Raw genomic sequence first — 22,884 nt, 5'->3', positions numbered from 1 at the left:
TGTAAAATAAATACAATACATACATGCTACATCAGATGATTAATCTCCTTGCATATTCTCATCCAATTTATCTCCTCAATTAAAATGAAGGAGGGCTTACCCAGGCCGGATCGGAAGACTCCCTTTCTTGTAGAAACTGGGACAGGTCAGTGCCATCTGAGGAAGAGCTGAATTCTCCGTCAGGCCTGGAAGGTTGTTCTTGCCTTCCATGAACCACAGAGGGTGCAAAGATATGATCAAGAACCTACCAAAAGTGTGAAATTTATCATAAAATTAGGAAAGGATTGTTCATAGGGATGAAATTACGATTAACCTGTAAAAAAGACGAAAAGAAAGTCTCGGTATCGTAGTGGCATTCGAAGTCCACTTCCCGCATGAGAGATTTGTGCTTTTATTTATGTGAAGTTGTCAAAGTTTGTATCAAAATGATAAAAAAACATGACACTCTGCTTAAGTAAAGCTGTAAGAAACAAGTTTCCACAAATATTACTTCATCACTTCCTTTTTCTAAGAAGCTTTGTCAATGACTAAGTTGAAAAAGCATTGAATTTTAAACAGTGTCGTATTGAAGCTCTAAGAGAGGTATAGATAAGGGCAATAATATGTTGAGGGGCTGAGCTGATTTGTAATGATAATGACACCGAGGCATGATTAAGAGGTCAACTTACAAACACCTTTGTACCACCCTGCAATACACCATGACAATCACGGCAGAATTATGCACATGATATTGAAATAAACAGTCATATATATATATATATATATATATATGGAAGAGGTAAACTAAAATTGCAGATTGATTTTTCCATTTGGATTTAAAAAGTGGGTGCCAGTGGGGGAGGGGGGGTCTGTCTCCTCCTTTTTTCCCCTTTTCATTGAAAATGTTGGACCAGCAGTCTCATCCCCTCCTACAACAATAAAAGTTTTCATGGTACTGTACGCAGTTTTTGTCTTGTCAAATTAAATTTCTCCACTGTGTAGCTAACAAGTTAATTATGACTGAGGACAAAAGACAAGGTTTAATCTCATCCTGATACCCACCCCTCCCCCCCCCCCCAAAAATCCCATCCCCACAAAATCCTCCATATTTCAGAGAGACTGAGGATTAACTTGATGGTGCTTTGCTTCCTCATCTTCTCAGATGTATTACAGATAAATCACACAAACTGCTTTTGTTGATACCCCCTCCCTCTCCCCCCCTGACCCCCCATGCATGACCTTTTAACCTTAGTACCACTGAAGGGCATCTGTGCTTTCAATGTATTCCAGATCTAGATAAATAATGCCAAATTGAAACATGCCATTCTACCTATGGCTTGCATTTACCCTTTAAACAACCACAAAATGTTTCAAGAGAGAGATAAAACTGATCTGTTGTACAAATATACAGCATCCTGAAAGAAACACCTGGCCTTTTTTGACCTGTGCAAATTTGACACAACATTAAAGGATCGGCTGACATTTATACAGGCTCATAAAACACACTATGGGCAAATACAAAATCAGGTATTACCCTGCTGCTCTATGCAGGTATAAATCAAATACCAAGAAAATAAATGGGGTTAAGCCTCCACTGACAACTTGAGTCTTTTCAAAACATCCATGTTGTTTTGCAAACCATTGGATTAAAGAATACGTGTCAAGAACTTGGCCCTGATCTTATAAAATAGGTCCCCAGATGGGGCCAAGGAAGGTTGGACATAGTCACCCTATGATAAAAATTTGGTTACTTTTGGGAGTAAAAGTTATCAAAATGATTGTACCCAAACAGCCTTAAATCCTTCAAGCCTGTATGTCATTTGTCAAATATATGTGACTTCCCGTTTAGGTGGTGTGTTCAAATGAGATTGCAGTCTTGCAAGTATGCAGGGCTGTTGAAGGTCTTACATGAACAGGTCAACGGGGTAACGTTCTCCGTGAGAGTGAACTCAGCACAAACGTACATGTATTCACATTAGAGGTTGCGAAATGATGCTATTTCAAAGTTGATGAAAAATATGATACATTCTCCCCCCTCTACTTTTCTCCAATTTCACTTTATTTTATATATTATTTGTATATTATTTGTATATACAATTCTTTTACATTAATACTCCCCAACACTCATATGTAAATATCAAATAATGAGGTATAATATTTCTTTGTAAAATTGATGTACTTGAAAAACCCAAGTTGAAATGAGTCAAATCTCACCCCATCACTGGATGATGATTGTCCGTTACCAGTTCGTCTGTTACCGAACACCTCAAATGATAAATCGCTGGGAACATTGTGGGCGTTCGGTGGTGCATCCCCTCCAAGCGCATGACGCCAAGCAGGATTGTCAAATACATCTTGAAGGTCAGGATTACGAGGTGGAGTATCCCCCTGGTGGCCAAGTGGAGGGAGGTGACTCCCGTCGGGCTGTCCAAACGGGTTCTGATAAAACGGTGGATTTGGGGGACAGCACTCACCCTCAACAGGGATTTCACCAATTGGTCTTTGGTCGTAATGTGGGTTGTGTGGGTCAACAAAGTCCCTGTTAGGGTAAAGGGGTCGTTCAAATGGGGGTTCCAATGGCCTTCTAAAGGGGGTATCTGGTAACTCTCTATTCTCGTATTGAAAGTCAGGAATGGGTTGGATGTTGACAGGAGGTTGAAATGGTAGCCTCTGTTGGGGATCAGTGGTGTCAGGTAATCCACCATGTGGCGGTGGTTGACCCCCGTCACAACATCCACCTCCACCACTATCTCCATCAACTACAACAGGGTTCTCTCCTGCACAATACCCTGGAATGCACAAGAAAAAGAAATCATCCTAATATAGCATACAACATATATGAATGCAAGCAGCAAACCACAGTTTAGCTGCAAGCAGCAAACCGCACAGTTTGGCTGGAAGCAACAAACAAAAACTTTTATATCACTTATCATGATATAAATAATTTGTAGAATGCCACAGGAAAGTGTCTACGGTGTCTATAGTTATTTTATGAGTGAGCAATACTTTTAGCAACCCCTCCATCAGCTCTACCCTGGTTGTTTCCATCAATGAGAAGAGAAATACTACAGCGGCATGGAAGAATCTTAACCAATATGACTTACAATAAAGCAAAAGGTCAGCTAAGAATGAAAAGAAATTGATCATAGCATACATTCTCTTCACCCCCTCCCATTTTCACTCCTCAATACTCTATTGTGACTCACTATCCGCCTAACCCCCTTCCTGCATCTCCTGGTAACATTATTTTAGATCACCATCCACTTTGCCCCCTCTTACACTCCTCATAACATTATTGTAAATCACCATCCACCTTACCCCTCCCCCACATTCCAGTACTATAAACTGTACATCACTATACACCTCTCCACACCCCACCACCACCCCACACATTTCAGTAATCTAAAATCTATAATCACCATCCACCTTACCCCTTCCCCCTCTTTCCACTCCTCTAAATTATACTGAAACTCACCATACACCTCGCCATCCCCACTCCCCCTACCCTCCCCCCACACATTCCAATTTTCTATACTCTGTTGTAACTCACAATCCACCTCACTCCCTTTCCCACTCCATAAAATTCTACTGAAACTCACCATACACCTCCCTCCCTCCCCTCCCAGCCCTGATTACTTTCTTCCAATCACTGTTGCAACTCACCATAATCCCCTCCCCCTACCCTCTCCCCCCTCACCTGATTACTTTCTTCAATCACTGTTGCAACTCACCATAATCCCACTCTCCCTCCCCTCCACCCCCCCCCCCCCTTCCCAGCCTTTCACTGTTGCAACTCACCATCCACTGCATTCTTGATGACTACAACCATTTTGGGGAATTCCCCCAGGAGTGCATTGAAAGGTTCCTGTAGTCTGACTCTGAACCGCTCACGATTCTCTTCCAGGTCGTCCTCTACGATCTGGACATTCCAAATGGCGACGGTCTCGAATGGATCAAACTGAAGCTGATTGGCTCGAGGCTCCACGTAATCCTCGTCGCGATTGGCTGTCATCTGAACGGAGCGTATGCCGACGAACGAGGACACAAACGGATTGCCCACACGGACGACCTGAATGGGGAGCACGCCTTGGGTCTCACACACCTGAATGATGGACTCTGGAAATGTGATCAACGACCAGCTGAAGTCAAACCTGAGGAAACCAAAGGATTAAAATTAGTAGCAGCAGAACTAATTAAAATCCAAATAGATTGTAATAAACATAAAAAAAATTCCCATCTTCCCACTGTCATTTGTACCAATGAAAGTGCAGTGTGGGAATGCTGCTCATCAGTTTGGCAGAATTAGTTTTTTACTGATCAAGAAAATCAGTAAACAGCTCAGGCTAGAGACCAATAACATCATAATGAAATTTGAAATGCAATTTATTACTAACTAAAAAGTTATTATTATTATTAATAAACTACCATCTGGTTTCCACTTCTCAATTTTTTCCACAATATTATTCACATCAGTACTTACTTTTTCCGAAGTTTGTAACTAAAATTTAGGGTCCTTCTCTCTGAAAATACATTGTGAAGTTCAACCAACCTTCACACTTTCTCAAGGGTACATTTACAAGATTTTTCAACTTTGACCTCTGTTGACCTATGAGCACCACCAAGTTAGATATGGATCCTGTACTCACCAAGCGAGGATCTATATTCCATCAAGTTCAATCAAACTGTACATTTTGAGTTATGGGGATTAAAGAGCAGATCTGTTTGTCATTTACAAAGACATATATATACACACACACACGCATACGCACACACCATCACTATACCCATAGCATTTATTGTCTTTTGCCTGTAGCAATGAATCAAAAAGCAACACTTCAATGAAGTGTAAACTTTGATATCATAGATATTTCATAATGAATTACCTCTTGTTGACAACAGCATTGCCTGCACAATCGTGAATTTCGAAGGTGAAGCTGTCATTGGTGGCCTGGGCCTCCTCTCTGATGACGTACATGATCAGACGCTGATCGACTTCCTCTTGAGTGAACTGCCTCTGGATTCGTTGTCTGGTCTCCGTGTTCTCAAAGTGTCCGAAGGAAGGTTCCCGGGTGACGATGTAGAGGATGCCCTCGCTGCCGCATTCGTCCTCGCTGTGGAGGACCATGTTGCTCAGGATGAAGCCGTTATTGGAGTGGACTGTCTCCATCTTTTGGGGTACCTCCATCCTCCTGATATGAGGCGGGGACGAATCGATGTGGTCTATCTGGATAGAAAATCTGCTAGGTTGGTTTGTGACTCCGTCCCCGGTGGAGAAGCCTTCGTTGGTTCCGTCCGTGACGATGAAGTAGAACCCGTCCTGATCCGAATCTCCGACTTCATGACGATAGGAGACCTCCAAGTTGTCTACGTCCAACTGGGAGAAGCTATGTAAGATGGGTTGACCCGATAACAATAATCGGCCAGACGTCGGAAATTGTGTAATGATGTATGCGATTCTAGACGGGTTCGTGTCCAGATCTATAGCCTGTAAATTCGATAGCGTTATCACCTCGACCCCCCACTGGACGACCGAGATCGGTTCATTCACGATCAGTCCCGGGAGAGAGTTATCCACCTCTATGACAGCTATGTGGAAGGTATCGTTTCGGGTTTCGTATCCGTTACCGATGCTGAGCGTAATGGCGTCGTTGGTCACTCTGTCCGTCCGAAGGTGCCTGTAAATAATCCTCTGACCGATCAGGTCGACCTGCGTGAACGATGCGAGGGGAACTCCTGGCCTGGAGACGTCCTCTAGTTGACCTTCCGTAGGATCGGTCAGGACTGTATATAAGATGGAATCTATCTGATCGCTGTGGTCCGTGGCGGAGAGATGATCTGGTGTGAGTACCTTGTAGGAGGCTTCTCTGACTCGTAGACCCTGGTTCCATACCTCCAATGGCAGTCTCTTCGTCCCCTCCACCACGATCCGGAACGTTTCCTTCCCGGTCTTATACTGTCCGTCGGTGACGGAAAACCGGAACCGATCGATACCTTTGGTTCCCAGATCCCCGACGTGCTGGTAACGTATGAGATTCAGGTTGACGTCCCTCTGGGTGAAGTTTGTGGGTAACGTCGTTATGTCCTCCCATACATCTACGGAGACTTTACGTTGCAGACGACCCCGCTGCGGCAGAGAGTGGATGAGTATGATGAGATCCTCGTCGGGGGTGTCTAGATCACTCGTCAGAAGAACCAGCGGTGATATTAACCTGTGTTCGTGTATGCTCAACTCAAGTCCAGCGTTTTTGATCACCTGTGGTCTCTCATCGTTGACCGGGACGATGGTGACATAGGCCGTCCTCCGTAGAACGTGTTTCCCATCGCTGACACGGATGTCGAAGCTGTCCGAGGTGCTCTCGGACCCGTCGTGGACGTAGGCTAGCTTCATGGTGTTCTGGAACTGATTGAGATTGAAGTCGTAGACCGGTACCGAGTCGTCCACCGCCCTGTCTACCAGCATCCCGTGCCTCGGGGCGTCCATTATGGAGAAGAGCAGCATCTCCATTGGAATGTCCAAGTCTCCCACCGTCATGAAATTGGGCAAGATTTTATAGAAGGAGTTTTCGTACACCGTGAAGTTTGTGACTCTCATGGTGGGCTTTTCGTCGTTTCTGGGATTGACGTTCACCAGGAATGTGACGTTTGGCGAGGCTCTCTCCCCGTCGGATACGTAGAGGACGAAACTGTCGGAGGTGGGTTCGACCGCCTGGTGGACCGACTGAACGTACTTAATGTCCCCTTCTTGAATGTCGTCGAATGTAAAGGAGTCCACAGGCGTCCCCGCGTTGCTCTTCTCCGAGCCTGGATTTGGCCGTACGTTTTCGACGTAGCCCCATTCGGGTTGCCGAGTGATGTGGAATGTCAGCTGATCGGTGGTGGAATCTCTGTCTAGTGCGCTGATGATGTCGGCCGTCAGACTATTCTTCTGTCCTTCCAGAACGAAGAAAGGATTACCGAAGATGATTCCCGGATGTTGGTTATCCACCGGTGTGACACTTATCGTTACCCGGTGGGTCGGCAGATTTTCATCTGTTGGGACACTACTGTCTGAAACTAGGAATGTCACAGTGTCCTGCACCTTGGTGAGACCAATCTCGCCGGCGGTGTGATGGTACGTGATAAGGCCGTCGTCGACGTCCTTCTGGGAAAACCGGTTCACCACAAGCCCTCCCTTCAGGATAACCCCTCTGAGGGGATGCTGAACCACTATATACTGAAGTACCAAGTCATTGGTATCAGGGTCGGTTGCTGATAGAACGTCTGACCCGATAGCGACCTGTCCTCCCTCCAAGGTGACCAACTTGCTGGTCAGTCCCGGTCTGAGTGTGGGTAGCTCATCATTTAAAGGCATGACGGTGATGGGTACATCTTGATATACAGTGAAGACACCATCAGAGGCAGCGATAGTAAACTCATCCTGAAGACTGTCACTCCCACCATGGACATATCTGTCAGAAATAAAAGTGAACATATCAAAAAGCTGGCTTGCTTTAATGAAGGAAACTATCAATTGCAAAGATGATCATACATTATCTTAAATAAAAAATGACTTCATTTTTTCTTCTTCAAAGCTTTGGGAATAAAATGGGTAAAACCTTGTAATCTCAAGTGGGTCACTGACTGGAAGTGACCGGTAGTGAAGCGTGTGCAGTGCTAAAAGAAATAGGTTACCAGTTCATTCTAAACACATCGGAGGGAGAGTGCTAATATTGTGGGGAGACAGGTAAGCAAAACTAAGACAAATCAATTTATAGTTAATATCTACATATAGCCAACAGATCTAATTATTCGGCTCCTTATTTAAATTGTTTTCATACAATTATGTGTAACTGCATCTCTGGCTTTATCTAGAAACAACGAGATGAAAGTAAGGATGTTATCAGTATTTGGGCAGAACCATAGAGATGTTTATATATTAAGTCTCCATAATTTTCACATGATACAAATGGTGTTGCCTCACATGAAAAGCATTCATACAGAAATGAAATTTCAAAAGGATTTCTGAACTGACCACCTCCCATAATTATGCACCCCTCCCTCTCCCTTCCCCCTCCCTCCCCCTCACTCTACCTTACCTCCTTTCACCAGTCCCTTAAATTCTCACTGTATGATTTTACCCCCCATGCAGGGAATCATGACCTACCTGACCAAGCCAGTCATAATGTCTATGACTGAAAATGCTTCTCCACTGGTCAGATTTCTCTCCCCAACTTGAAAGATGCCAAGAGAGGGTTCCGAAACCAGGATCACCATCAACTGCTGGGCGAGGGTGTCCATATCAGCCACGGTCATGGTCATTGGCATAAATGTGATGGTACCACCTTCCTGAACCACAAAATCAGTGATGTAGATGGTCGGTTCTTGGTTATTGACGGGGAGCACCGTCACTTCGAAGATCTGACCCAAGATGACGTTACCGAACGGATCTGAGACGGAGAAGACGAACTCGACGGTGCGTTCCACGGGTCCTCCTTCCTTGAACGGTGGCATGAAGGCCACGGTCCTATCGCTGATATCTCCCTGAGTGAATGACCGAATGGCCGGCGCCCTAGGGTCCTTCATCACCATGGGTAACCCTGCCGTAGAGAAGAGCCTGCCGGCATCCGTCAGGCTGTGGGTCGTCTGGAAGTACGGAGGGGTGGTCACCGTGTACAGGAGGTCCTCGTCATCGGATTCGCCGTCGGTGAAGCAGAGCATCTGTTTGGTGATGTGGACCACCTCTGTCTCCAACACCTGCAGGGACAGTCTGGTCCTCGGACAGAGCTCCGGAGGCAGGTCGTGCACCTGCTCTATCTGGACGTTGAAGATCTGCAGGGGGGATTCGTTGGGGGGGAAGTTATTATCCACCAGGATCAGGTTGACACTGTCCTGGAACACCTCGTTGCCAAAATGCTGATAGTAGATCTGTCCTCGTAGCAGGTCCCTCTGACTGAACTCGATGACGGGGTAACCGTACGATTGCTCTGCATATTTCTTCAGGATCTCTCCGCCGACTAGCGGCTCCACGATCCTGTATATGATGTAGTCGTCCGAGGAATCTTTATCGGTGCCCAGCAGGGAGAATCGCGAGATGCGTACGGTCTCACCCTCGGTGACCTCTAATTCTACGTTGTTGATCAGGTAAGGTGGCGTGTCGTCCTTCGGGAGGATGTTGATGGGTATCGTGGCTCTGATCGAGTCACGGCCGTCGGTGATTCTCAGCTCCAGGCTGTCCTTCAGGGTGTCGCTATCGTCGTGTTGGTAGACCACAGCCCCGCGGTCAATATCGGCTTGACTGAACATCAGAGCACGTCTGTTGTTGACCAGGATATGTCCGTGTCGCATACCACCCACGATCTTAGCACGGACTATGAATAAGCTGTCTTTGTCCACTATTCGGAAGTCAGTGTTCTTTATCGCCCGTGACTGCCCCTCCAGCATCGTCAGTCCCGTATTCACCGCCACGCGAGGCGCATTGGTGTAAGCGGGGCGCACGGCGAACATGACCTGTATCAGTCTGCTCTCCTCGAAGAACGAATCGTAGACCAACAGGCTCATCCTGAACACCTGCTGCTCCGTGAAGCTGGTAGTCGGAGGGGAGTAACCGATGTTCATCTGCTCCAGGTCGTACTGGGAGAACGACTGCACCGGCTTCGTGTGGTCATCTAAGTGGACGATCTTACCTTCATGAGGCTCCAACGGTTCCACGATGTGGAAGATTATCTCTTCCTTCGGGCTTTCGTCGTCCATCCCGGATAGTACGTCCGGCGTCAGGGTCGTCAGGATGAATTGGTCGACGTGGAGGAGCTCGGAGCTCATGAGCGACGCCTCTGGCAGCTGATTGGGAAAACATGCTGAGAGTTCCACGGGGAGGTAATACTTCTCAAGCATTGACTCTGTCTGGATGTTAGGGTCCAGGACTTCCACGGACAGTACGATGAAGTCTCGATTCGGTGTCGGCGGTGCTAGATGTCGATATTTTAAGCCGATTCTCAGGAACTCGTCGCACGATATCTGCAGCGCCCTCACTGTCTGTTCCTCTTCTCCCACCCCTCTGATCAGCTCGCCATATTTTGGGTATCCGTCCCGGAGCGTGTTTATACTGACTTGACACGATACGTTTGGCAATCGTTCGTACATGAAAGTCAGAACGCTGCTATTGATTATCTCCGAATCGCCAAAAAATTCGGAAACTTCCAGTTGAGCCATTGGGAATATCAGCATATTATCCTCGGTGGTGATGTCTACCCTAAAATCAAACTGTTCCGTGATGGTGTGTGTCTCGTTCAGTTTATACGCAATGAATTTGATGACGTCCTGATCCAGCAGGGGATTCCCCGAGTGGTAGTAACGGACATTACTCTCCATGAAGTGCATGCAATCAAAGACCTGGGAAGAAGTCAATAATAACAAATGTGTCCAATAACAATTGAAAAAACTAAATTTGATTGCAAACCATTTTTAAACTATACAATGAATGATCAGGGTATGATTAAATCAAATAACAGAATTGTGTTCCCGATTCCCATCCTGTAAAACAGAGTTCCTTCCTCTATTATGAGAGCTGATTAATTTCCTCCAATCACGTAAGGAGAACATGTTTGGGGGCAATACCGATGGAAATTTTGTTTGCCAGACAGTATTTTCAAGGTAGCCTGACTAAAATAGTTGAGGACATTGTACTGTTTAAATTCTCAAACAAGAAGTTTCAACATGAGTACCTCCTCTTGTCTATGTCATTCCTCACATCTCACTAAGTCAGCCCTTGAATATCAATACTTATTTACACACTGGCCCACGTCTAAAGCCATGGATAACTCTAATCCAATACTCCAGCCCTCTTCATTAGATCCATTTTAAATTCAAACTGGCTATGCCCCTATTCTATTTTCTCTGCTGAACTGACCATTCTGTCTGCCATATCTCTTTCTGCCACTCCCCTCTCTGCCCCTTCCCTTCTCTGCCCATCCCCCTCTTTGCCCCTCAATCTCCACCTGCCCCTCAACCTCTCTGCCCCTCCCCCTCTCTGCACCTCCCCCACCCCTCTCTCCTCTTTGAAGTACTTTAGTCTGCCAGGATATAGAACAAAACCTACTGTACCTGTGGCTGGATGGTGCCAACTCTCATATAATACGGTTCATTGACCTCGACTCTAACCCGACACTGCTCCTCATCTCCAACTGGTCTAAACTGCAAAGCAAGTTCTGTGAGTTGAACACTTCGACCAGTGGGCACAACCACTCCAGAGTTCTGTAAAACCAACTGACTGATGATTGTTGTGCATAAATCTGCCAGAACTAGTACACTGATGATGATATGTTTCAGATTAAAGTTAAAGTATGCCATAGTTTGTGTTCTAGATGGATTTATTAAACCATGGAATCTGATTAGCTCCTTCAGTCGTTCTGTTTATTACACCATGTTTTAGAAACTGCAGGCAGAGAAGAAAAGAAAAACAGAAACGAGGCATTAGTAACTACATGTGTGATAAATATTACTGGATGTAAAATCAATGTTGTAATTGATAGAGCTGCATAATTAAATATCCATTAACAATAGAAAGGAAATTGGCATTATACAGTATGAATTTACCACGTACAACAACCCCTGGAGTCACACTTTTCCACCCCGCTTATTTTCATTTAGAGTAGATATACAAGCACAACCATATGAACACAGATAAAAAAGAAAGAATTAAATTTAACTTTTAAGGGTCAAGAAATTAAGTAATTAAGCAGAAGCATTCCTAATTGATGGTACGGATAGTCATTGAAAATATGCCTTGTTTAACTTGTGTCACTACAGTATAAGCAACATTGGAAACACAAAGGTATCTCAAGGATGTGTATAGCAATTGAAGCACTTAGTCTCAAAACACCACAGAAATGCTCAAAGTAGGGAGGGTTGTATGTGTGGGAGGGGTGGGGACTTGTAAAATGTATAGGTTATGTTACCATTTGACCATATCGAGACAATTTGGGATCACTGCATAGTCTCTTTAAACATCTGAGAACATTACAATCAATCTCCATTCATCTCACCTTCACTGAAATGTTGTTTTATCACCATGGCAGCCAGCTGAAACCAGATCCACTGGCAAACAGCTTTTTCTCCATAAGGGGTGAGCATAAATGTCACTACAAATTTTGGGCAATGAATCAGGTCTGATGAAGACAAAACAAATTGCTAATTCTTTTTTGTAATAGAGGGTTCACAGGTTAGATCACACATACTTTCTAAGATGCTTGATAATGTACAATTATAGTCTCAAAAAACATGATTTTTTTTTTATGTTTTTTTTATCATCCTTTGTCAGACAGTTTAGCACCATTCTTTGCAAACTACAGAGTAAGTTTCTACCCCTACAATGATATTGTGTTCAGACATGGCAACATTCAAAGGCTGAATGTACCTATAGCAGTTTGTAAGAAAAGCAGACTTTACTATTTCAGAACTTTCTGTTTAGCTTCAAAGGTCAACTAAAATACACTGGTACAAAATAATCACCAGAAAACCTAGTAATGGCCAAAGTTTGTGAAGATCGAGGGACTAAATTATCGTCCCCCCCCCCAGCCCCCTAGGAGGAGATTCCAGCCATAATATAACTTGAGCCTTTAATGGTTCAACAGTTATTAAAATAGTTCATAGGTTCATCACCAATATTATTGGGTCCCACATTTTAACATTGCTAAAAATTGCACTACACTTTAATATGTTTTTTTCTCTGGCATTGGACAAGGACATTAATATACAATGTCATGTATGTCAGACAACTTGCTTATAGAATGACTCCCAGTTCAAACTAAATTTCATAATAAAATGGCCACATCTTGTGCAAACATAACACACTGTATTAATATTTCTTTTACAATTTTGCAACGTCTGCTATTTATTCCTGTGGTTATATGTACGTATTAGTGCTACAGTGTATGTCCTCCATGTTTATATGTTTATAAGTGTGTTATAGGTGCCGTGGCCGAGTGGATAAAGGCGGTGGGGTTTGAAGCAATGAGGCTTAACAATCGGGAGGTTCCAGGTTCGATATCCGGCCGGGTCATAGTATTTTATAACTTAGACAAAATTCAGAATCTTCAACCTGCTAAGTACTCAAAATCTGAAAACTAAATAATTCCTTGCGGCATAAAACCAGGCCACGGTTTGCAGGACCAAAACAACAGTCTAGACCACTTCTATTTCCATCACTCTCAGAAATCGTAGATATATAATTAAAACACAAAAAAGTGGGATCCTTTAGTACAGAACTGTCATGTTAACATTAAATTTAATGACAAGTATACACCACCATTCACTTGTGCAACTTCACATATATCACAGACCTTGACATTTAACCCATAGCAAGACTCTGTACTCTACATTTTCATTGGTCGAAGATTTTGAAATTTGTTTATTATTAAACTGTCAAAAACAAAATTGAAAATTGATCTTTTCAAGCAATTAAACTTTTTGCGAGGACATTCGTCCATTAATGGGTCGTTACCATGGCAAAATACATGATGGCCACTTTTCAGCCTTCATGCAAGTTATCTACAGTATAATATAATAACCAAAAAACTTTTACGATCTGGACTTAATAATTAATGCCATTTTATGAAATCCTAAACACGACAGGAAATATATCAACGTTTTCTCAGATTAGAAAGAAATTATTTCAGGGGATAACTTTGATCTGAACAAGTTTTTTTAAGTGTTGAACAGAACAAAGGTTATGTTCAGAGTATTTTCATACATGTTACAACAGGAAACTATTCCAATTGCCATTACATCAGCGAAGAGGATATGAAATAGAGAATTGTCGGTAATGTAATGGTAATTCCGGTTCCATATACTGATCCAGGCTGATAAGAACAAACTAAGGCTCATTGCCAAATGCTGGTAAACTTTGTAATTACATAGAAAGTAATTCTTTGAATCCATCACATCGAAATTTTTAACCATGCTGTATGCCTTAAAGCAGCATTTTGCGTCTTTTCTATGGTTTCTCTCAACCTCACTGATTCCACGATGCCATAACGACATACATTAACTAGCTTATCTATTTAACTCTTACTTCAAATAGTGGCATAAAAGTCGAAAATTTACAACTTTCAACTTTGTTTTGCTCGAAGATATTTTCCGTTGGGATCCAAATAAACCTCGCCCATAATATGAATATTTAAAAGCTACGAACGTCATTGACCAATATGTAATGCAACATCATGCTTGATTTGTGTAGATTGTCTATGGCAGTTGTACCAGGGAACTGTCAGTATACCAGCTTGCTGGTTGTATCAAGTTACCAACTCGACGTTTGAATCTATTTTTAGCAACGGCTCATAACTAAACCTGCATCTTTGATTGATTGAATTCAAACTAGTGGGTTGGGGGAACTGTATGCGATTAATATAAAATGTGTAATTTGTAGGAGGACACTTTTCTCATTATCTGCAAATGTCCTTAATCACACGCCAATTAACGCTTTTGGAGGGAAAAAACTTGGCTAATATATTAGTTTGAGAATACAGATCGAGAGCTTATTTGTTGCCAGATAATATCTGCGTGCTATTTGCAACCATTACCGGAAATTGATTGATTATTTTTTTGAAAATTTCTTGCATAGGTCTCAGACTTTGCAGATGACGTGGGCGAAGTTTAAATATAATATCTCACTTTTTAACTTCAAAAAAATAAATAACTTTCACTCATCAAAATCTTGAATAAAATACCATTGAAGGAAGACCACACTGTGCACTGAGTGAGGGCAGTGTAACATGAATCGAAGTGTCAGAAAGAGACAAGTTCTTTACCATGTTACTTAATTGTTAGGAGAGGGGCCCTCACAAAGAAGATTTGAGATAAGGGAGAAGGCCCGAAGGGGGTACCACCTGAGTCACTCATCCAAATCTTGTCTATAGATATACCAATGGAGGAAGAGCACTGAGCAGTGCCTATAGCAGCAGGATCAAATCTAGTCTAATCAAATCCTCACAATTGAAACCGAAGAATAAGTCTGAATACATTTTGAACAATACATTATGATATCGCTATCCACTTAAAGTCAGTTTAGTCCAAATTTCACGATACCATAGTCATTTTCTGGTGCTGATTTTGGGTGCTGAGTTTGGGTGCTGAGTTTGGGTGCAGAGCATGTTGTATTTTGCTATGTTTATCTCACAGCAGTAACCTCTTCATCTACAAAGTGGGATGTTGCTCAGTTACTCTGCCCGGGATGACCAACCATTTCGGGACATTTGCTCACTGTGTGGTACCCTCCCCCCTCCCCCCCCCCCCCAATTGGTTGTAAAACAATTTTTGTGAACTATCGATCTTAGTGAATGAATGGTGTGGTGCATTGTGGGTATCACACCTATGAAAAGGCTAAGGTGTGATATATTTCAAGGAATATATCGACAGGGCCGTCATAAACCATCAACAATAATAAACCAACTGAAGGTAAACCAAATAGCCTTAGAGGAATGCTTTATGATTTGGTCTACTCTATGAATACTGGTTAAAATTAATTCTGTTTACAGTACCTTATGTATTTCTCTCTTTCTTTATATCTTTCTTACCTTTTAATCTGTTTATTTCTTTCTTTTCCCGTTCTTTCTTTGCTGGCAAATTTCTGCTTTCATTGCCATCACTGGTGTTTGCTTTAAAAGTAACCTTCCTTTACTTCAAATTCAGTTTTTCTAGACAAACTCAATTGTAAACTAACTTCAGAGGTCATTATTCATATTAAAAATACATTACCAGGAAGTTATTTCACAGCCTTCACAATGGAGGTGATTTCTTGTAAATCCCTTAAACCTTTGAAAAAACATTTTATGGCTATGAAATTACTTTGAGAAGAGGCCAATACAGAGGTTTGCACCCTGCAGCAAAGAGAACCTTGTAAACTGCCATCACATATATATGGGTACTTGACCATTTAATACTGTATATTCAATGCTTGGATGAAGACAATGTCACAAATCGCCGGTTAGTCAAATAAAACTGTTTACCTACGAAACGTCTCATTAGTGAATAACATACTGTGCAATGCTGTACCTACTGGTATTGAATCTTATTGATCAAACAAAAAAATTCAAGTTGGAATTAAAATGTACCGCAGAATAGATAAAACACAATCAAGATAAACTTGTACTGAAACTATCTCTTAACTTTAAAATCACTGTTTGAAAGAAAGCTTTATCAATTTGGTTTATACACTTGTTAGGTTCTCAGTAAGTGAGATCACTAACCAGGACTCAACTGGGCCGAATGATTTTGCCCTGGGTGACATTCATATTTTACCGAAACATACAGTACTATTGTGCCCTTCAACAATGACCTCTACAAATATTAGCACAAAATACTACAAAACATGCATATTTGACTTGTGACATCAGCTCATAAGTAGCCATTCTTATTTGATGATCAAAAGTTTCAATCAGCAGATTTGTTCCATAGCAAAGGATTAAGAAACTCTAATGATCCAAATTCACAAGCCTGTATTAAGCATCAGGAAAGCATACACATCCCTTCGTTTCTTCTCAGCAGTTGTGGAACACCAAGGTTTTACTTTTGGCAATGAAAAGAGCAAATTTAATTCTGGATTACTATTTGTCTCTTTTGTTTTTTCATTTTGCCGGTGAATAACTAATTAGTGCTTTGAAGCAGCCAGCCATTGAAGAGACATAGCTTGTTTCATCCCTTATAGACTGGGTTATCTATCTAACAATATAAATATATTAGAGTATAGAGTATAGAGAAGTCTGGGACTTTTTTTCTGAAAAAGTCTTCATAGAAATTGAAACATATGATCATCCGTTTAATTGCATTAGAACATCTATGACAAGCTGTGTATCCCATAGCAACTAGCAACTGCACCAGTCTGATACAAACTGTAACATTTCTCAAAACATGGCAAAGCATGAAAGAATTCTTCCAAACCTTGAAATTTGAAGCCATGACAACAACTTTCTAAGAAAATATTTTAAATCATTTTTTCATCTGGTAAAACAGAGAAACACTCCCATTAAAATATGACAACTGATCCCCACTGTCTCTCTGCCATATGTTTTTCTTGACATTAATGAGCCGAAAATGTTCTGCTGACATAATCTTTAGTCCCAGGCTGTACTAGTTGAAGTAATGTCAAAGGTCAAGGATCATGTCAAACAAATAAGAAATAAATTGAAGTTTAAAGCAGCTTTCTGTAATTCATTGTTAATTTTATGCCAAACCTGTTCCAGGTTTATTCAAAACAGGACTGCAGTTGATCTGACCAAGAACATCAGTCTTCTGTTTCTTCTATCTGATGATGGTTAATTTTGGGAGAAATTAATGAAATTTGATTTCTTTTCTAAATTCCATCCCCAAATTTTTTCCCTCAGAAACTTTTCCTAACAGTAAAAATGACAAGTCAATAGAGCACCTTGGAGAATTTCAAAAATAAGTTTACTTTTAACTCCATTTTCATGTGGATTGAAAATGTTTCTATATAGTCAAGATAGGAACCCCCCCCCCCCCACCCCTTACACACACACATAGTCATGGGAAGTTAATATCGAACAAAAAAGGAAAGATATATCATAGCGAACTCAAGAAGGTTGCTTTAAGTTAACAAACGAGCTGGCATATTACAGGAGGAATGTAACATTGATGAGTGACGAGGATACATTTATAGAGAGGAGTACTGAAAGATGACTGTTTATTAAAAAACAAACAACTTAAAAGAGTCAACAGGGCTCCATCCAGATGGTATAAAACTAGGGTATGGGAACAAGCTGTAACCCTATGGCCTTGACTATTAATGGATATATTTGTAACATACTTGTACAGTTTGTGCATATTTGTTTATTGTTTCTAAATAAACACATGTACCTCTGTAATGGGTCTCTTTATGTGTGTGTGGACCAGAGCAAAGCAATAACAAGGGAGGTAATTGAGTTTGGGTTGTATGGGAAAGCAGGGGGGAAGGAGGGAGTGGGGAGGGGTGCACAGGAAGAAAACAAGTTTGCAACAATCACAGGCAACATAGAAAAACATATAAATTACCCTGTGACTCATATCAGAATTATTATATATGTATAGAGAATCTTGACTGTGTTATTTCACAACTTTAAATTATTATTTATATTATTATCATTAAAATCACCTTCTACCTTCTACCACAAACTGAACATTAGTTTTGTTTACAATTTTATCCAGGACTCAAGTTTGTGTGATCCATTTACAAATTATAGTGTCTGCTACATCAGACAAATACATGTATTGTTGTGTCTTGAGATCATCAATTAACAGTTCTTAGATATCATAGAAAGTATGAAAATGGTCACTCCAGGTCAAACTTCAACAACAATCATTTTACTGAGAGGCTTATATGCATCCAATTTTTTTATCTTCTCTAATACATTTGAAATATCTTAAGAACTTAACAGTCCACATTTTGCCTAACACTAACAATTAAGGAGGATCTGAACCTTCAGAAAAAATCTTTTGGAAATTTGGTGCAATTTTAGCAATTTTGTATAGTAACAATTTGGAATAAAATACTCATTTGACCTTTTAATATATACAGTACTGTCACACAGAATTTGCAAACTCAAGCCAACAGATCTCAACCAAGCTGTCAGCTACTGAATGGACAGTTATGACAACTACCCATAGACTATAAAAAATAAAATCTATTCTAATGGATAACTGAGTAATTTAATATTTGACAATCTAGGATTAACTTCTTCAAGAGATCCGTCTTTTCAGGTTGATGAATCCTGTCTGTTATGCCTTGCTCTCTGCATTCCAAGGTTCTCCTTCTTGGCATGCCCTTTTAGTTTGATGTCAGCTGGCCACTACAGGATGATGGCCTTTGCCTAAGGGTCACCTACTTCTGACAATAATAAGGGAGGAAGTTTGGCTACATATCTATACATGTGGTGCCTTAGAGCTAACTTTTTATCCTCCTGGGAGAAGGGAAGAGGTTGAAAGCAGGAAATTTGAATACATTCTTCCTGATGTACCATTCATAAATATTAGTTGTGACTTTAATATGTCAAGGTAATAATTCAAGATGACCAACCAACACCATAGGATTAACTAACAAAATCGCATCAATAGCAGTGCAACGTTTATATGAAGTGACAACAACATTTCCATCCCCCTCCTCACCCAGCATCGTCACTTCTCCACCCTCCCCCAGCCTTCCTACCCAATCAACTTCCTCACTTCCTCCCCTCCCCACCATCACCCCTCCCCACCATCACCCATTCCCCCACCATCACCCATTCCCCACCATCACCCCTCACCCTCCCCGGCCAACTCCCTTACCTCCTTCCAGTCCCACATTTCCTATACTTTTGGGTTAATCCACTCAAACTGAACATTACTCTCATTGTATATCTTTCATTGTTCCATATTTTTTGTACATGGAGTACTCCCTTTTCACAAATAAAGTACTTAATAAAAACTTGGCAAGCTTCTTAATAAACTTTGTAAAAAAAACAGATAGACTCCTATATGAAATACAAATATTTATAAGTCAATAGATTGAATAAAGTAACAAATATATTGTCCCTTTTAAATTTTTAAAAATTTATTGGCGTCTTGGTGACACCTTTGGCCCCCGTTCAACCCTTAGAAGAGACATCATACTCTCAGTGGCGGAGCGTCCATACAGTCAGGGAGGGGGGGGGGCGTCAATGCCCCCCTGACAGACTCATATGAACTGCTGGCACCCTTTTCAGCTTTTCACCACTTTTTACTTATTCGGGATTATTGACTTTATTATTGCGCTCTCATCTACTTATTGACAGTTGTCACATTTTGTTCGGGAAATTTTCTGACAAAATGCTCTAACGGCGGGCGGTCTTGTGATGAAGCGCATGTACTTTCAACACCCATATAAACTTCAGAGTTGTCACAAATGCGGTCGATGACACATATTTATTCTTTGTTTATCTGCAAATTAGCAAGGCCTGGAAAGGGTCATTTCCGGCGATCTAAGGAGTATCTCGACTCAAAAATTTCTGTACGCTCCGCGCCAACCTGTGGTGGCGCTCCGCTTAGTGTCGAAAGCGCCCCTACAGACCATTCTCGCCCCCTCTGACCAATACCCCTAGCTCCGCCAGGCGCCACTGGATACTCTGTGTTCCTTCCATTCGTTAAACAGTCGTTGAAATGAACCCTTTATATTACTTACACACAAAGTAACCTCAAATTTTGTACATTCTCTTTCCAAAAAAAAAAATTTATAACCATATAGACTACCTGTTAAATGTTTATCTTACCAATCATGTAGTACATTTGTCAGAATTTTTATTCATCAAAACTAAATGTTCATAAAGCAATTTTCAATAATTCTTTGATAGAGAGTTTAATCCAAAACCTGTATTTATGGATGATGAGAGCTTCGACCATTCTAGTTCACACAGGTTCAACGCCAAATGGTTGCACAAAAGGAGACAAAATAATTGAGCTGAAATACTTTTAAAAACATTAACAGATTTCACGAAGGCTAATAAAGTAAACTTGCACTATACTTCCTGTTCAAGTCTTCTAACACCAAAGTCATCCAAATTTTGAGATTTCCTGATGAACGGAAATTTCAAGGTAATTTTCTTTTCCCCAATGATATTTGATGTTTCTGCCAGTTTTCTATCCAAAAATGTATTTTTTAATTATTTCCCACACTGATAACTGACCCGGGTCACTTCATACACACCAGTTGGAACTTTTTATTGTGTCATGCAGCTTACTTCTCCAAACAAAAGAATGCGATTTTCTTTAGGTCTGGTTCCTTCCTGAATCAGGCTGATGACCTACCCTTCCCCCCAACTATAAACCATAAGTTACCAAAAGCCTCATCATAAATAATATCATATATTGTCATTTTCAACCATCCTAAATGATTTCCTCCCTCATACATTTAATGAAAATAATTTTTATTTATCCTGGAATAAAAAATCGAGGAGAAAAAGGGGGGGGGGGCGCTTCAATTCTTTGTTTCCTGCTTTTATAGTTGGCTTGTTTAGGATAAGATAGGGGTACTGTCTGCTGGTGATTCAAATCTTTTTAACTTGGCCAAAGAACATTAATAATAACGCCATCCAGCAAGTATTACACAGGGTAATAAGTGTTAACTGCAGGACGAGTGTTGCTTAGGGTCATAAGTACCACCCTAGGTAACACTTATTACCTAAAGGATATAATAAGTCAATAATTACCCTTAAGGGATAAGTGTTACCAAGGGTAATAAAATACTCAGTAAAACTTGGGATAAATAGAAATTTAAATAGAAGCAAGTTGAAAGGGTGAAAAAATTTAGGTAGCACTGGATCTGAAAGAAGATTAACTGACCATTTGTATAATATATAATTATATATGTCTAAATTAGCTTGCATAATTGGGATGACCTCGACCAAATTCCTTGCTTTGGCATGTCAACAAAATTTCAATTTGGTTTCTGTTGCTCAACAGCTCACGTACCCAAAAAAATTTCACTAGAACATGGGACTGAACGCCCAGAGGTTGGTAAATACAGGTCAAACTTCACCTACTCCTACATTCATCAAGGAAACAGATCGTCTGAGAGGGATTAAGAAATTACGCATATATATTTACATGTCTCCTTCCTTTTATTAAAACTTCAAAACCAAATCTCGGACAAGTCATTTCTAATTACATTGTCTGTACAAAAACCGATCTAACCCTCTGCATAACATTGTGCAGATCATGTCCTAGTTTCAACTACTGTACTTCTTCATTAAAATATGTACACACTAAAGCATAGATACATAGTGCTGCTATTGTGGGGAGACATGTATTAGTGAGGCATCAAGTAGATTTTGACATGAGTTATTGCATTGTTTAAACTAATACTGAAAAAGATGGCTTAAAAGCAACATTTCACATGATCTAGATATTTTAAGAAATAGATTTGCCATCCAAAGAATCAAGACAAAAGTTTTCATGTCTACTGCAAAAGTTTTCATGTCTACTGCATGGTTTCTATTATCATAATAATAATAATAAATGAAATTTATATAGCGCTTAATACAGCGTTTCAAAGAGCTTTACAAAGTAGGAAAGAGACAAAGGAAACCAAGGGAAAAAAGAAACTAGGAATCGAACGGAAATGTTTTAAGTTGTCTCTTGAAAATACAAAGGGAGGGAGAGTCACGAACGTGAAATGCGTGTTCGTTCCAGAGAGAAGGCGCAGCGACAGAAAAGGCGCCATCGCCATAATGAGTGCGGGTACGTGGACCAAGAGTTAATTGCAAATTATGCGCATGATATGAAGAGAGAAGCGTAACTGTACTTGACCGACGCAAAGGAGTAATAAGGTCAGTGATATATTGAGGGGCAAGCCCGTTGATCGCTTTGTAGGTGAGAAGTAGGACCTTAAAATGGATGCGCTGAGAGACGGGAAGCCAATGCAATGATTGGAGTACAGGAGTGATGTGATCAAAGTTTGTAGTGAGTGAGACTAGGTGTGCAGCAGCGTTCTGAATTCTCTGAAGGGGAGCTATATGAGAAACTGCTTATCATATCATATCACTTACTATCCTTAATCCAATACAGCTAAAGCCTTACATTATATTTCACTTCTAAACTTGCCGCTCCATCTTTTAGTTCAAATATGAAAGTGTACAATATAAAGGATGCCAAAACATGTTCATCTCAATACCAATAGTTAAACTAAGTTCTTAAGGGTATATGTTTACTATTTGTAAAGCAATTTAATAACATAACTTTGTACTCAAAATCATAGGTCATTGCCATCAATTATGAATAAATTAATTTCAAAGTGTCAAAATATTAATATGCATGTTCTTTTTCTTTTTTCTATGTTTTTTGTATGTGTGTGTGTGTGTGTGTGTGTGTTTCCCTTGAGTATTAACAGCAGTGTGCTTCTCTCCTCCCAGCATGCCACCCTGCACTGGCGGG

The 22,884-nt window shown here is 41.0% G+C and overlaps 1 protein-coding gene across 5 annotated transcripts in view; it reads right to left on the bottom strand.

Moving 5' to 3' along the window:
- LOC139982181 (FRAS1-related extracellular matrix protein 1-like) overlaps positions 1-22,884 on the bottom strand; it is a 45,666-nt gene that overhangs the window by 5,865 nt on the left and 16,917 nt on the right. For 2 of the 5 annotated variants that reach the window (XM_071994801.1, XM_071994772.1), the window contains exons 2-7: positions 11,059-11,389; positions 8,123-10,347; positions 4,863-7,427; positions 3,778-4,130; positions 2,194-2,768; positions 101-244 (exon numbers count right to left, since the gene is read on the bottom strand). In XM_071994801.1, coding sequence (XP_071850902.1) covers positions 101-244; positions 2,194-2,768; positions 3,778-4,130; positions 4,863-7,427; positions 8,123-10,347; positions 11,059-11,304 — 6,108 coding nt within the window. In that variant the 5' untranslated portion in view covers positions 11,305-11,389. Of the gene's footprint in view, positions 1-100; positions 245-2,193; positions 2,769-3,777; positions 4,131-4,862; positions 7,428-8,122; positions 10,348-11,058; positions 11,390-11,999; positions 12,123-17,183; positions 17,255-22,884 lie in introns of all 5 variants that reach the window. The other 3 variants (XM_071994779.1, XM_071994794.1, XM_071994789.1) reach the window with 3 other exon arrangements.

Source organism: Apostichopus japonicus, chromosome 2, assembly GCF_037975245.1.
Source record: "Apostichopus japonicus isolate 1M-3 chromosome 2, ASM3797524v1, whole genome shotgun sequence".
Lineage (NCBI taxonomy): Eukaryota > Metazoa > Echinodermata > Holothuroidea > Aspidochirotida > Stichopodidae > Apostichopus > Apostichopus japonicus.
Note: the sequence above shows the minus strand (reverse complement) of the source record. Positions and strands in the feature narration are given on the sequence as shown.